Source organism: Pongo pygmaeus, chromosome X (genome assembly GCF_028885625.2).
Source record: "Pongo pygmaeus isolate AG05252 chromosome X, NHGRI_mPonPyg2-v2.0_pri, whole genome shotgun sequence".
Classification (NCBI taxonomy): domain Eukaryota; kingdom Metazoa; phylum Chordata; class Mammalia; order Primates; family Hominidae; genus Pongo; species Pongo pygmaeus.
The window spans coordinates 154,946,193-154,962,888 of record NC_072396.2 but is presented as its reverse complement, the minus strand read 5'-3'; the positions used below and the strand labels follow the sequence as shown (position 1 = coordinate 154,962,888).

At 37.9% G+C, this 16,696-nt stretch overlaps 1 protein-coding gene across 1 annotated transcript; it reads right to left on the bottom strand.

Moving 5' to 3' along the window:
- Nucleotides 1–2,018: 2,018 nt before the first annotated feature.
- Nucleotides 2,019–7,391, bottom strand: LOC129024667 (nucleolar protein 11-like). The gene is given in 3 exon segments (XM_054471837.2): nucleotides 2,019–3,447; nucleotide 6,455; nucleotides 6,655–7,391. Coding segments are annotated over 3 exon segments (2,148 nt in total). The 3' UTR covers nucleotides 2,019–2,037.
- Nucleotides 7,392–16,696: the final 9,305 nt, after the last annotated feature.

The following is a 16,696-nucleotide window of genomic DNA, read 5'->3' as shown; positions in this document are numbered from 1 at the left end:
TTTCTAGCAGAGCTACTAAGAGTCAACATTTACAAGTGCCAGCGATGGCTTTCATGCAATGAAAGGCACAAGAGTGGGGCAGCTCTCTTCCTGTCACACCCCAGAGTCCCTGGGTAAACTTTCCCAGAGGAACTGTCAAGTGATAATGGCCATGAATGGACATGTCCAGCAGTACAGACAGCCACATGGGTCACAGAAGTACCCATCACTACTGTAGTTAGCACACTTTGCCCATCAAGATTTGTACTCATTTCTTTCTGGGAACAATCTGCTCTCTTACCATGGCTAGGAATCTACTGTCCACATCTAAAATAGGCGCACTTTCCATTCAATTTATCCATTTCTTATTACACCCCCTGTTCAATAACCATTGTCTGAGTATCTACTGTGGTAGATGTAAACCTGAGTCAGACACCATCCTCTTACCTCAAATAATAACTTAAGCAGAATCACCACTGATCACAGCAATGCAGTCCTGGGTAATGATCCACTCCAGCATTTCCCAAAGTATGTTCCACAAACATTGGTTCCTCCAGATTCTAATAGATGCTCAGCTCCAAAAGGATTCTGTGGTGACAAAAGTTTGAGGAAACTTGAGTGGAGGAAAGTTAGCAAGCCTTCTTGATTGCCAGGCTTGCCAGAGGCTGTGACATGTCAAGGTGCACTGTCACTCTCCAATAGCAGCTAGAGAATGCATTCTCCAAACACATTTTACTCCAGACCCATGTGGAAAAAGCATTTCATATGGCCAGCAGTCCAGACAACACATTTTGGGAAATACAGAACTCTCCAATCCCCTTATTTTTTAGATAAGGAGATTGAAGCCCAGAGAAGGAAAGGGATTTGCCTGAGCTCACCCAAGAGGTCTGAGGCAGGGTCACACTAATTCAGCTGTAGCACATTCAGAAAGGATGTCTCTAATCTGTTTTTCACATTGGGAAGCCATTATAGGGTTTTCAGCAGTGGGGATGATGCAATTGAATTAGCATTTTAGGTAAATCGCTTCAGCTGATGTGTAGAGGAGACTCTAGAGGGATGACAGTGAGGGGACAATGAAGAGTAATCCAGGTGACAGATAATAAAGACCTAAATTTGTGCAGTAGCAGGAGGGTAGGTGAGGTAAAGATACATTCCAGAAATAATTAGGAGGTAAACTGGCAGAACCAGATGGCAGATTAGGTGGGTGAGTGGAAGGAGTTAAGGGTGATGCTGAGAAATCTGGCCTGGGTGACTGGGTAGATGCCAGTGCCATGCAGTGGAGAAGCTGTTTGGATGGAGTTGTTAAGTAGGTTGAAGACTTCCATTTCAGTGGCTGTGGAATGATCACTGTAGATATCCAAGTAGCATTTGGCTTTATGCGGGGAAGGTTTTGGTAAGAGACCAAGATCAGGGAGATAACTGCATATTGATGAAAGTTAAAGCACAAGAATGAGAGAAATAGTCCAGGGAGAACCTGTAGAGGAAGGAGAAGCAATAGACCAAGGCTCAGAAACTTGGAGAACTCAGTTCTGGCCTCCAAAGAGCTCACCATCTAAAACCTTATTCTTCCTCCAGAGTTCCCCTCAAAGCACCTCCTCCAGGAAAGGAATGCTGCCCCAAGAGATATATGAGGTGTTGGGTCAATTTGGAGGACAGAAAATTCATATGTGATGGCATAATTAAATGTCTTCTGTTAGCACACCAGATTCCTTTTTTTTTCACTGCTTCAATGGTCGTTTTTTATTAAAAGAAAATTCAAAATACATGATAAGAAATTAGACTTTTATCAATACACAAATAAGTTTACTTAAAATCAACCCAGTTACATATTTTTAAAAAATTGCAGAACCTCTGCACACCAATGTCCACAACCTAGAATAGGTTCATGTGAAACCTGCAGTTCTACCCCGGAGCATCAATAAGTGATGGTCCAGGTACTCACTGACATGTTTCTCTTGACACTGAGATGGTCGCAAACAAAACACCGTTCTTGCCTGGATGAAGCAAGAGTTACATAAAAGAGCTTTATAGAATGACTATGAAGGAGAATTGGTAATATCAGAAGAGCTCCAGCACCTCAATTGAATATAATCCTCTATTATTCTTTTCTTGATTTAATTTCTGTAGCTCCCAAAAACTTACTTCAATCTTGTTGAGCTCGGAATAAACAGATATCAGAGATTTTACAAGCTTGTAAAGATTTATCAATAGCCTCTTTGCTTCTGGCATCATTACTACAACAGTAAAATTTGCATCCAGAAGTAGACATATCCAATCCATAATCTGGTTCAAGGTAGGTGGGTGTATTCCAGGAAGAGTCATAGTAGCATTTTCGCTACACTTCAGATAAAGGAAACACAAATACTTGAGAAACAGTGTGATATGCTGTGCTGGGATGTTTTTCAAATGAGGCAGAAGAAATGTTTCGCTATATGCTGAATGAAGAATTGCATTAAGTAGAGCTGCTCTTTTTGGTATCACAGAGCATGAAATGGTCTCCTTGGTTTTGTCCTGGGGCTTTTTATTTAACTCTTGATCACAGTTATTGTATTTATCTTCTTCAGGATTGAAGCCATTTTGAAGAATTCCAGTTTGCTCTTCCATTTTCTCATCATGTACAGAATTACTATAGTCAAAAACTGACTCCATACTGACATCTGTTTCTTGAAGACTGTCATCACCAATTCTCAAGAAAATTTTTAAGCAAGCACAGGTGACTGATTCAGGAATGTCAGGGAACTGCTGTAGACAGAGTTGTAACAACTGTACATCTTTCTTTTTTAAGGCAATCTCCATTAAGTCAGGGCACAAACTGTAAGAAAGCACATGCATTTGGATAAGCTGCATCAGACAGTTCTGGGGATAAAATGATGGTTCTGCTTTACATCTTTCCAGAAGTCCTGTTACTGTGTCCCCATTGACAGTATGAAAGTCAGGGGTCTGCTTCAGAGCCAAAAATTTCCATACTTCTACTTCAGTGTGTTTCTCTGAATCTTTCATTATGGTTGACAAAAGTTGTTTGGATGGTGATACCTCTGGCTGTAAACTCACTTCAATTTTTCATCTCCTTAAAATTCTTCTTGACTGCTCTGAGTTCTGGGACCCAAGTCCACATCCTTGAGGTGTTTCCCAGTTTACAAAATGGGGCACGACGTGAGTTCCTGGATCTTGACTATGCTTGAGTTTTCCATGAGCACCTGCTAATGATGACACTTCACAGTTGTATGGAATCACAGTTAGAGATTTTCCACATAGCATAAACAAATTTTCCCCATAATACCAGAGTTGACCACTGGTCCCTTGTGGTAACTCTTTTGAAGTCTGTAGTGTTTGAAATTTTATGTTCCATACAGAGAGGCATTCCTTAGAAGCTGCTAGTGGACTTCCCAGGACTGTGACGTGATCCTGATCCAGCGCAGTGAGTGTAACTCCATTTCAAGTGTTACCAGACACAACAGCCTTAAGCAACTGGGATGCATTCAAAGCAGTGTGTAGAGGGAAATTTATAGCACTAAATGCCCATAAGAGAAAGCAGGAAAGATCCAAAATTGACACCCTAACATCACAATTAAAAGAACTAGAAAAGCAAGAGCAAACACATTCAAAAGCTAGCAGAAGGCAAGAAATAACTAAAATCAGAGCAGAACTGAAGGAAATAGAGACACAAAAAACCCTTCAAAAAATTAATGAATCCAGGAGCTGGTTTTTTGAAAGGATCAACAAAATTGATAGACCACTAGCAAGATTGATAAAGAAAAAAAGAGAGAGGAATCAAATAGATGCAATAAAAAATGATAAAGGGGATATCACCACCGATCCCACAGAAATACAAACTACCATCAGAGAATACTACAAACACCTCTACGCAAATAAACTAGAAAATCTAGAAGAAATGGATAAATTCTTCGACACATACACCCTCCCAAGACTAAACCAGGAAGAAGTTGAATCTCTGAACAGACCAATAACAGGAGCTGAAATTGTGGCAATAATCAATAGCTTACCAACCAAAAAGAGTCCAGGACCAGATGGGTTCACAGCCGAATTCTACCAGAGGTACAAGGAGGAACTGGTACCATTCCTTCTGAAACTATTCCAATCAATAGAAAAAGAGGGAATCCTCCCTAACTCATTTTATGAGGCCAGCATCATCCTGATACCAAAGCCGGGCAGAGACACAACCAAAAAAGACAATTTTAGACCAATATCCTTGATGAACATTGATGCAAAAATCCTCAATAAAATACTGGCAAACAGAATCCAGCAGCACATCAAAAAGCTCATCCACCATGATCAAGTGGGCTTCATCCCTGAGATGCAAGGCTGGTTCAATATACGCAAATCAATAAATGTAATCCAGCATATAAACAGAACCAAAGACAAAAACCACATGATTATCTCAATAGATGCAGAAAAGGCCTTTGACAAAATTCAACAACCCTGCATGCTAAAAACTCTCAATAAATTAGGTATTGATGGGACGTATCTCAAAATAATAAGAGCTATCTATGACAAACCCACAGCCAATATCATACTGAATGGGCAAAAACTGGAAGCATTCCCTTTGAAAACTGGCACAAGACAGGGATGCCCTCTCTCACCACTCCTATTCAACATAGTGTTGGAAGTTCTGGCCAGGGCAATTAGGCAGGAGAAGGAAATAAAGGGTATTCAATTAGGAAAAGAGGAAGTGAAATTGTCCCTGTTTGCAGATGACATGATTGTATATCTAGAAAACCCCATTGTCTCAGCCCAAAATCTCCTTAAGCAGATAAGCAACTTCAGCAAAGTCTCAGGATACAAAATCAATGTACAAAAATCACAAGCATTCTTATACACCAATAACAGACAAACAGAGAGCCAAATCATGAGTGAACTCCCATTCACAATTGCTTCAAAGAGAATAAAATACCTAGGAATCCAACTTACAAGGGATGTGAAGGACCTCTTCAAGGAGAACTACAAACCACTGCTCAACGAAATAAAAGAGGACACAAACAAACGGAAGAACATTCCATGCTCATGGGTAGGAAGAATCAACATCATGAAAATGGCCATACTTCCCAAGGTAATTTACAGATTCAATGCCATCCCCATCAAGCTACCAATGACTTTCTTCACAGAATTGGAAAAAACTACTTTAAAGTTCATATGGAACCAAAAAGGAGCCCGCATCGCCAAGTCAATCCTAAGGCAAAAGAACAAAGCTGGAGGCATTACACTACCTGATTTCAAACTATACTACAAGGCTACAGTAACCAAAACAGCATGGTACTGGTACCAAAACAGAGATATAGATCAATGGAACAGAACAGAGCCGTCAGAAATAACGCCACATATCTACAACTATCTGATCTTTGACAAACCTGAGAAAAACAAGAAATGGGGAAAGGATTCCCTATTTAATAAATGGTGCTGGGAAAACTGGCTAGCCATATGGAGAAAGCTGAAACTGGATCCCTTCCTTACACCTTAGACAAAAATCAATTCAAGATGGATTAAAGACTTAAACATTAGACCTAAAACCATAAAAACCCTAGAAGAAAACCTAGGCATTACCATTCAGGACATAGGCATGGGCAAGGACTTCATGTCTAAAACACCAAAAGCAATGGCAACAAAAGCCAAAATTGACAAATGGGATCTAATTAAACTAAAGAGCTTCTGCACAGCAAAAGAAACTACCATCAGAGTGAACAGGCAACCTACAAAATGGGAGAAAATTTTCGCAACTTACTCATCTGACAAAGGGCTAATATCCAGAATCTACAATGAACTCCAACAAATTTACAAGAAAAAAACAAACAACCCCATCAAAAAGTGGGCGAAGGACATGAACAGACACTTCTCAAAAGAAGACATTTATGCAGCCAAAAAAACACATGAAAAAATGCTCACCATCACTGGCCATCAGAGAAATGCAAATCAAAACCACAATGAGATACCATCTCACACCAGTTAGAATGGCAATCATTAAAAAGTCAGGAAACAACAGGTGCTGGAGAGGATGTGGAGAAATAGGAACACTTTTACACTGTTGGTGGGACTGTAAACTAGTTCAACCATTGTGGAAGTCAGTGTGGTGATTCCTCAGGGATCTAGAACTAGAAATTCCATTTGACCCAGCCATCCCATTACTGGGTATATACCCAAAGGACTATAAATCATGCTGCTATAAAGACACATGCACACGTATGTTTATTGCGGCATTATTCACAATAGCAAAGACTTGGAACCAACCCAAATGTCCAACAATGATAGACTGGATTAAGAAAATGTGGCACATATACACCATGGAATACTATGCAGCCATAAAAAATGATGAGTTCATGTCCTTTGTAGGGACATGGATGAAATTGGAAATCATCATTCTTAGTAAACTATCGCAAGAACAAAAAACCAAACACTGCATATTCTCACTTATAGGTGGGAATTGAACAATGGGAACACATGAACACAGGAAGGGGAACATCACACTTCGGGGACTATTGTGGGGTGGGGGGAGGGGGGAGGGATAGCATTGGGAGATATACCTAATGCTGGATGACGAGTTGGTGGGTGCAGCGCACCAGCATGGCACATGTATACATATGTAACTAACCTGCACATTGTGCACATGTACCATAAAACCTAAAGTATAATAATAAAAAAAGTAAATAAAAAAATAAAAAAAACAGTGATCTAACTAAGCTCTGATTTTTTTCTAGGTCAGTTGGACGTATTGGTATCAAGGTTGCATATATACAACCATCAGAGCTTAATGACATCAAAGAGATGAATTTCTGATCTACCAATGCAGTAAAACTCTCTATAAAAGAGTTTTTGTCTTGTCCAAGTAAGAGTGTATATTTGGTTAAGATACGTCAGTTAAACATTTGCACATAAGCAAAGTGATTTCCATGTTTTTCAGTAATAAAAATTAAAACAGGATGTCTGAATACTATGAAAAACTTTGCCCATTTAATCACTTCATCAGAGATAACAGTTTCAATTTTCTGCTGGGGGTCTGCAAGCAAGGCCTCTAAACCACGAACACCTTCCTTGAAGAGCACCGAGGGTTCTGACCCTTGCACTGAAAGTATCCTATATACTTCAGCTGACAATGTAGCTTTAAATACTTTATCCAGGTTTACATCTTCATTATTCCAGATTCTTAAAACATTATTGTGTACAACAATATACTCTCCAGTTTGAAAGTTGCACACAGCTGGACATGTTACAATTTGACCCTGTTTCACTGACCAGCTCCCCAAGGGTTTCTGATCAGAAACTTTATAGAGGATCACGGTTCTGCCGCTGTCTGTCACTAGAAACTGGTCTGTTTTGTCACTCTGCTTCATGCCTAGGAGTCCTTCAGGCCCCGCGCTCAGGACTACTGAAGACAACGTGAATTCTTCCTCCAGCACTGCCATTTTGAGCAAACTTAGCACACCGGATTCTGAAGAGGTGCTGAGAAAGCTTGTAGGAAGATGCAGTTTTCCTCAGATGGATGTGTGTGTTTGTCCCTTTCACCTTGGAGTCTAGTTATGTGTACATGTCTTATCCCCTCCGTAGGCTGCGCACTTGCTCCTGAAGAGAAAGGAGTCCTAAATTCTCAGAAGTCCCCATGGAACCTGAAGAGTACCTGGCGTGTAGCACTCAATACAAATTTGCTGAACACATGAATGAGGGTGAAGGTGGGGAAGGGTCTCTGGCCAAAGAAATAGTATGAGCAATGTCCCACAAGTAGGGAACTACAGGAAATGCAGAATGATTGAGTGTGGCCCATGCATAGACTACATGAGTGATGGGGAAAGAGGAAACACAGAAGACTGGCAAGATGGACTGGGACCAGGTGTTGTGGCCTTGAACACCAAACTGTAGGATCTGATTACCTTCAAGTGCTACAGAAAGCTGGACAGGTGCTGTAACTGTGGTGGGTCCAAGCAGAGGTGAGCTTCCCGTCAGAGGCTCTTTTTTGCTTCCCCTACCTCCTGTCAGGGAAGCAGTGATGAGGGCTCTGTCAGCTCCTCCCCGCTTTCTCTTGCTGGATGCTGCCTGCAGTGCCCAAAAAAGTCACCATAAGCAAAGTCACTGTCATTTGCGGGAGCCAACCGCCCATTCCATTTCATTGTTTCTGTATCCAAGAGGAAAAGAGGTAGGTCTAAAGCCTGAGGTACCGTGGACTCTCAGGAAAGCTATGAGAAGGGAGTCAACAACCCTGCCTCATTAGTTCATATACAAAGGTGTAAGTTTTTCACTTCACTTCCTCCTGTGGCTTCTGAATGCTGGGGCTCGTCAGATATTCTCAGCATTCATTGCCCTGGAGATGGTCTTTTCAATATCCCAGGCACCTGTGACCTTCCACTACTGCATGTCCAAATTCTCTCCAGTCTGAAAAATTTAGTGACAATGTTTCCTCTTGCAGGAAGCCTGTCTTGCAGAGCCCTTCAGCTCAAAGTGACTGTTTCCTCAGAATGTCTGTATTACTGCAGCTGCAGTCCTCAACCTTATTGCCTGGATACACATTTTATATCCTGCCCTTTTCCCACACAAAAATAGTTAAGGTCCATAGTAAGGGGTATGATTGAATTATCTGGAGACAGGATGTTACAGTGGACAGACCATGCACACTACAATCAGGCAAACCTAGATATCAACACCAGCTCTACCACTTCCTGGCTTCATTACCTTAGACAAGTTCCTTAACCCTCTCAGAGACTCAGTTTTCTCATCTGTACATGGCAGAATATAATAGGATGCTGACACAGTTGTTGCAATTATTAGCTGAGAAAAAAGCAAAGCATCAGTAATAATACCTGGCAGGTTTTTGGCACTCAAAAATACTTCCTTCCTCTCCTTTGCCTTCAATATTCTTCACAGGGCCTAGCATACAGTTTTCATTCATTGATCCAGCCAGTTATTAATTAAAACATTACTGGGGAAAGATAGTATGTACATTGACATAAAAATTAAATACTTAGGAATAAATCTACCAAAGAGATCTATTCAAATGGAAAGATTTACAATGTTCACGAATAGGAAGAGTCACTATTATAAAGATGTCAGTAGTTTCCACACTGATTTATTAATTCAATGCCATATCCTGAGAGTTGTGTGTGTATGTGTGCAACTTAACAAGCTGCTTCTAAAATATATATGTAAAAAGTCAAGTATAGCTAAAGTATTCTTGAAGGAAGAAAAAGGGGGGAAACTTGCTCTACTAGGTATCAAGATTTATTATAAAGCTATAGTAATTAAGACAGTGTGGTATTGTCTCAGGGACAGACAAATAGAACAAGGAAACAGAATGTAAAGTCCAGAAACAGATGTATACATACATTGAGACTTGACGTATGACAAAGGAAATATTTAAGTATGGATTTTAGTTAATAACAATGTATTAATATATTAGTTTATTGATTGTGAGAAATATACCATACTTATGTAAGATGATAATAACAGGTAAAACTGGATTCAGGGTTTATTATAACTCCTTGTACTATCTTTACAACTTTTCCATAAATCTAAACCTATTCTAAAATACTTTAAAAAAATTATTTGAAAAGAAGTAAAAATTCAATTCCAACAGGACTAAAGAAAACTAAATGTAGAAGGCAAATTATAAGAAAGATTATATAAGAGAATGTATGAATAATTTGGGGGTAGGAAACACTTCCCTGCATAAGATTTTAAGAAAAGAATCACAATGAAAAATAGACTTGACCACATTTAAATTAAGAATTTTTATTAATAAAATAATATGATTAAGAAGGGAAAAAAACAACCTACAGATTCTACTTCCAGCAATAGACAAGTAAGCTCCTATTGATCCTATCTTACTACAGATTAAAACTATGAACTCTGGAGAAAAACAAAACAAAATATAAATACACTACTTGAAGGCAGTGTGGAGAGATCAAAAGCAGGCAGATAGTGGAGGCAGTTCAACACTTGGAAGAAGAAAATGGCACTGGGTCAGTTTCCCATTACTTTTCTGGTGTTTAGCTTGAGGACAGGACCCAGACTGTACCATGCAGAGCAACTTAAACTGTGGTGGAAAAGCTGTAGTCTTTCTGTATTGAAGAACTAGAGTACAGAGTTCATAGCAAACGCAACTACTGCGAAGTAAGGAGGAAATCCTCCAAAATGAGAAAGCCAGAAAGAGCATCAAATCCTATGTATAAACTACATCCAACTCTCTGCCGACCCTAAACCATGCATGTGTGTGACAGACTCTAAGGAGAACAGCTAAGACTAAAAAAACTGAAATGTTATTTGCGCTGTTACCCATTGTAGAGGAGAAATAACTTGCAGTTTGAGTCCAGCCAGTCTAGTTGCCGGCTAACACAAACAAAACAAAACGAAACATAAGCAAAATCAATATAACAAAACAAAAATCAACACTCTTCAAAGGAAAAGAGCAAAACCAGGGTCCCCACACATATGAAGAACCAGAAAAGCATGAGGAAAACTCAAGAGAAAAGGCAATCAACTAAAAGTAGCCCTAAGATGATTCAAATGTTGGAATTAGCAGACAAGGATTTTAAAAGCAGCTATTATAGATATGCTGAAGGGCATAAAGGAAAATATGCTTATAATGAATGAAAAGTCAGAAAATATCAGAAAAGAAATGTAAAAATTATAGTAAAGAACTAAGTGGAAATTCTAGAGCTGAAACATATAATATCTGAATTAAAAATTCACTGGATAGGCTTAACAACAAACTAGAAATGACAGAAGAGTCAGAAAACATGAAGATCAATAGAAATTATCTGTTCTGAAGAACAAAGAAGAAAAAATGAAGAAAAAATAACAGAGGCTCAGGAACCTATAGAATATTATAAAAATATCTAAAACATATGTAATTAGTGTCACAGAAGGAAAAGAGAGAAAATAAACCAGAAAAATTGTATTTGAAAAAAATGACAGCAGTAAACTCCCCCAATTTGATGAAAGACATAAAATCACAGATTTAAAGATGTTCAGTGAGTCCCAAGTAAAATGAATACAAAGCAAATCACAGCTAGGCACATCACAAACAAACTACTAAAAAACAAAGATAATGTCTTAAAGAAGCTAGAGGAAAGTAAGATTCAGAGGAACCACAATTCAAGTAACTGCTTATGACATACGACGTACAATGAGGGTCCAAAGACCACAGACCAACATCTTTAAAGTGCTGAAAGAAAACTGTCAAGAATTATATATCTAGCAAAAACCAAGAATAAAGGTTAAATGAAGGCATTTTACATAAAAGATAACCCAGAGAATTAATATCCATCAGATATGCATTACAAGAAATTTTGAACGAAGTTCTTCAGGCTGAAGGGAAGTGATACCAGGTGGAAGTCTGGATCTACAGGAAGAAATGAAGAGCACTGGAAATGGGTAGATATAAAACACTACTGTTCTTCTTAATCTATGCAAAATACATATTACTGTTCAAAGTGAAAACTGTAGCATCATATGGTGGAATGTAAAATGTCAGTAAGTTGTAATACATAAACAATATAGCATAAAATTGGGAGGAATATAGTTGCAAGGTTTCCACAATTGACATGAAGCGGTACAATATTATCTCTAAGTAAATTGTGGCAAGTTATTAATATACATTGTAATCCCTAGAACAACACTAAAAATGATGCAAAGAGGTATAGCTAAAATCAAATAAATATAATAAAAATCTACAATACATTCAAATAATCCAAGAGAAGGCAGAAAAGAGGAATATGGGAAAAACAGAGGGGGAAAGCAGAAAACAACTAGTGAATAAAGATTTAAATCTGAAATATCAATAATTATGTTAAATGTTAATAAACATGGACTAAGTTTGAATTAAAAGGCAGAATGTCAGAATGGAGAAAAAGAGCAAGACACTATCATGTGCTTTCTAGGAGATACGTATTTTAATATAAAAATAGAGATTGGCTAAAAACAAATGGATGGAGAAGGGCATACAGTATGTAAACAGTAAGTACAAGAAGGCTTCCATGGCTATTTGATATTAAATCAGGTAAAGCAGACTTCAAGTAAGAGTGTTATTAAAGGTAAAGAGAAGCATTTCATAATGAATAAAGAATTACTTCATCAGGAAGAGACAGTATTCATAAATGTGTATATGGTATAATAACAGAACTTCAAAATGAAGTAAAACTGGGAGAATTAAGAAGAGAAAACATAGCTGGAGATTTTAACAACTTGTTCTCAGCTACAGATAAAGGAGCTAGACAAAAATTAGTAAAGACTTAGATGATCTAAATAACATTACTGACCAACTTGACTTAACTAATATTTATAGAACACTATATCTAACGAGAGAAGAATACACATTTTTTTTTCCAAGTATACATAGTACCTTCACCAAGATAGGTTTATGCTAGGCCATAAACCATGTGTAAGTAAATTTGACAGAAATAAAATATAGAATATGTTCTCAGACCACAATGGAATTAACAAGAAGTCAATAACAAGATAGCCAGAAAAATGGAACCTTTGAAAATTAAACAATATACTTTTAAATAACATATGGGCCAAAGAAGAAAGCATAAAGAGAATTAGAAAATATTTTGAACTAAATGACAATAAGAACACAACATATTAAAATTTGTGGGAAGCAAGTGATGCAGCACTTAGAGAAAAAAGTTGTAACTTTAAATGTTTATATTAGAAAAGAAGAATGGCCTAAAATTAATGACCTAGGATTCCACTCTAAGAAACCAGAAAATCATGGGAAAGTAAATCCAAAGTAAGTAGAAGTTAAGAAATAATAAAAAGAGCAAAGGTCAATGAAACAGAAAAAAACTGAGAAAATTAACAAAACCAGCAAAAATTGATGCTCCTCTACCTCGACTAATCAAGAAAAAAGAGAATGCAAATTAGCACTAACAGGAATAAAAGATGATCATCAAAAACAAGAAAAGCCTGAGATCATTAAAGATCCTACAACATTAAAAAGATAATAAAATATTATAAACAGCTTTATTCCAACAAATTTGACAACTTGGATAAAGTAAACACATTTCTTAACAATAACTTACTGAATTGGAGACAAGATGAAACAGAAAAATCTGCATTTCATATCTAATTAAATAAATTGAATATATCATCAAAAACATTCCTTCCCAGGAAAAAAAACTCCAGAGCTAAAGAATTCACTGGTGTTTGTCATCAGACATTTAAGGAAGAAATAACACCAATTTTACCCAAACAGTTTCAGAAAATAGACGAGGTGACTCTTCCAATTTGTTTGATGAGTCCAGCATAATCCTAATTCTTATGTTTTCTTCTAAAAGCTTCATGGTTTTAACTTTTATGTTTAGTTTTGTGAAACATCTTTAATTTTTGTGTTTGACATAGGTATAGGCTGAGAATATTTTCATGACTTGGGTAAGCAAAGCTTTCTTAGGAACGGAAAGGACACAATAACCGTAAAAGAAAATAAAAACTTATAAATAAGACTTTGTCATGCCGGGTGTGGTAGCTCACGCTTATAATCCCAGGGCTTTGGGAGGCTGAGGTGGGAGAATTGCTTGAGGCCAGGAGTCTGAGACCAGTCTAGGCAACATAGTGAGATCCTGTCTCTACCAAAAATTAAAAAAATCAGCTGGGTGTGGTGGTGCATACCCATAGTCCTAGCTTCTTGGGAGGCTAAAATGGGAAGATCTCTTGAGCCCAGGAGTTCGAGGTTACAGTGAGCTATGATCCTGCCACTGCATTCCCACCTGGAAGACAGAGTGAGACCCTGTCTCAAAAAAACAAAAACAAAAACAAAACAACAACAACAACAACAAAAACTTCAGGGAGAGCATAATTTCCTACTCCTTAAGCGTGGGCTGCTCATAGTAACTTCCTTTCTATGAGTAGAGTATGGAAGAGGGGAAAAAGAGTAAGGTTATTGTGGGGAAACCTGACAAACTACTTCAGCCAGGTGATCAAGGTCAACATCAACAATGGTAAGTCATGTTGATACGATGTAATGAAGATGGCACTCTATCTCTGTGCTATTCCTTCCATAAACCCATAAATTCAGACTAATCACAAGAAAAACATCTGATAAATCCCAAGAGGGGCATCCTACAAAATAGCCGACCAGTACTCCTTAAAACTATCCTGACCAGTACTCCTTAAAACTATCAATGTCATCAAAAAAAAAGAGAAAAGCCAGAGAAAATGTCACAGCGAAGAGAATCCTAAAGAGACATGGCAACTAAATGATATTAATATAGTATCCTGAATGGGATCTTGAAATAGAAAAAAAGATACTAGGTAAAGACTAAGGAAATACGAATAAAGTATGGATTTTAGTTAATAATAATGTGTTGATCTGGGTTTATTAATTGTCACAAATGTACTGTACCAATCTAAGATATTAATTATAGGGGACACTGGGTGGGAGGTATATGGGAACTCTCTGTACTATCTTTTCATTTTTCTATAAATCTAAAACTGTTCTAAGCAATAAAGTCTATTTTTGAAAAGATATCATTAAGAAAATGTAGAGATGAGTCACTGACTGGGAGAAAGTATTTGCAAAATATATATCTGACAAAGGACTGGTATCTAGGATATTACAAAAAAAATTCTAAAACTCAACAATAAAAACAACTCAATAAAAAGAGACAAAATATTTAATGGACACTTTATGAAATAAGATATACAAATGGCTAATAAGCATGTGAAAAGATGCTCACCACTATCATTAGTCATTAGAAAAATACAAATCAAAACCTGAAGTAACTCAGGAATGGAAAACCAAACACTCTATGTTCTCACTGATATGTGGGAGCTAAGCTATGAGGATGAAAAGCATAAGAATGATACAATGGACTTTGAGGACTTGTGGGGAAGAGTGGTAGGGGGGCAAGGGATAAAAGACAACAAATACGGCGCAGTGTATACTGCTCCGTATACTGGGTGATGGGTACACCAGGTTCTCACAAATCTCCACTAAAGAACTTACTCATGGCTGGGCGTGGTGGTTCACGCCTGTAATCCCAAAACTTTGGGAGGCTGAGGTGGGCGGATCACCTGAGGTCAGGAGTTCAAACCAGCCTGGCCAACATGGTGAAACCCCATCTCTACTAAAAATACGAAACAAAAAAAATTAGCCAGGCATGGTGGTGGGCACCTGTAATCCCAGCTACTTGGGAAGCTGAGGCAGGAGAATCACTTGAACCCAGGAGGCAGAAGTTGCAGTGAGCTGAGATCGCGCCATTGCACTCCAGCCTGGGCAACAAAAGCGAAACTCCATCTCAAAAAGAAAAAAGAACTTATGTACAAATACCACCTGTACCTCCAATAACTTATGGAAAAATAATTTTAAAAAAAACACAATGAGTGATATCATTTTTTTATTATTATTATACTTTAATAATAATGGAATTATTAAACAAATGGAATGTTCTTCCATTTGTTTGTGTCCTCTTTTATTTCGTTGAGCAGTGGTTTGTAGTTCTCCTTGAAGAGGTCCTTCACATCCCTTGTAAGTTGGATTCCTAGGTATTTTATTCTCTTTGAAGCAATTATGGATGGGAGTTCACTCATGATTTGGCTCTCTGTTTGTCTGTTGTTGGTGTATAAGAATGCTTGTGATTTTTTTTTAATTATTTTTTTCTTTTTCTTATTCTTCTTCTTATTATTATTATACTTTAGACTCTATGGTACATGGGCGCAACGTGCAGGTTAGTTACATATGTATACATGTGCCATGCTGGTGCACTGCACCCACCAACTCGTCATCTAGCATTAGGTATATCTCCCAATGCTATCCCTCCCCCCTCCCCCACCACACAACAGTCCCCGAAGTGTGATGTTCCCCTTCCTGTGTCCATGTGTTCTCATTGTTCAATTACCACCTATGAGTGAGAATATGCGGTGTTTGATTTTTTGTTCTTGCGATAGTTTACTGAGAATGATGATTTCCAGTTTCATCCATGTCCCTACAAAGGACGTGAACTCATCATTTTTTATGGCTGCATAGTATTCCATGGTGTATATGTGCCACATTTTCTGAATCCAGTCTATCATTGTTGGACATTTGGGTTGGTTCCAAGTCTTTGCTATTGTGAATAATGCCGCAATAAACATACGTGTGCATGTGTCTTTATAGCAATTGCTTGTGATTTTTGTACATTGATTTTGTATCCTGAGACTTTGCTGAAGTTGCTTATCAGCTTAAGGAGATTTTGGGCTGAGACAATGGGGTTTTCTAGATATACAATCATGTCATCTGCAAACAGGGACAATTTGACTTCCTCTTTTCCTAATTGAATACCCTTTATTTCCTTCTCCTGCCTAATTGCCCTGGCCAGAACTTCCAACACTATGTTGAATAGGACTGGTGAGAGAGGGCATCCCTGTCTTGTGCCAGTTTTCAAAGGGAATGCTTCCAGTTTTTGCCCATTCAGTATGATATTGGCTGTGGGTTTGTCATAGATAGCTCTTATTATTTTGAGATACGTCCCATCAGTACCTAATTTATTGAGAGTTTTTAGCATGAAGGGTTGTTGAATTTTGTCAAAGGCCTTTTCTGTATCTATTGAGATAATCATGTGGTTTTTGTCTTTGGTTCTGTTTATATGCTGGATTACACTTATTGATTTGCATATATTGAACCAGCCTTGCCACCGATCCCACAGAAATACAAACTACCATCAGAGAATACTACAATGAGGGATATCATTACACCCACCTGAATGGCTAAAATTTAAAAGAATAAATACCCTAAATGTTGGCA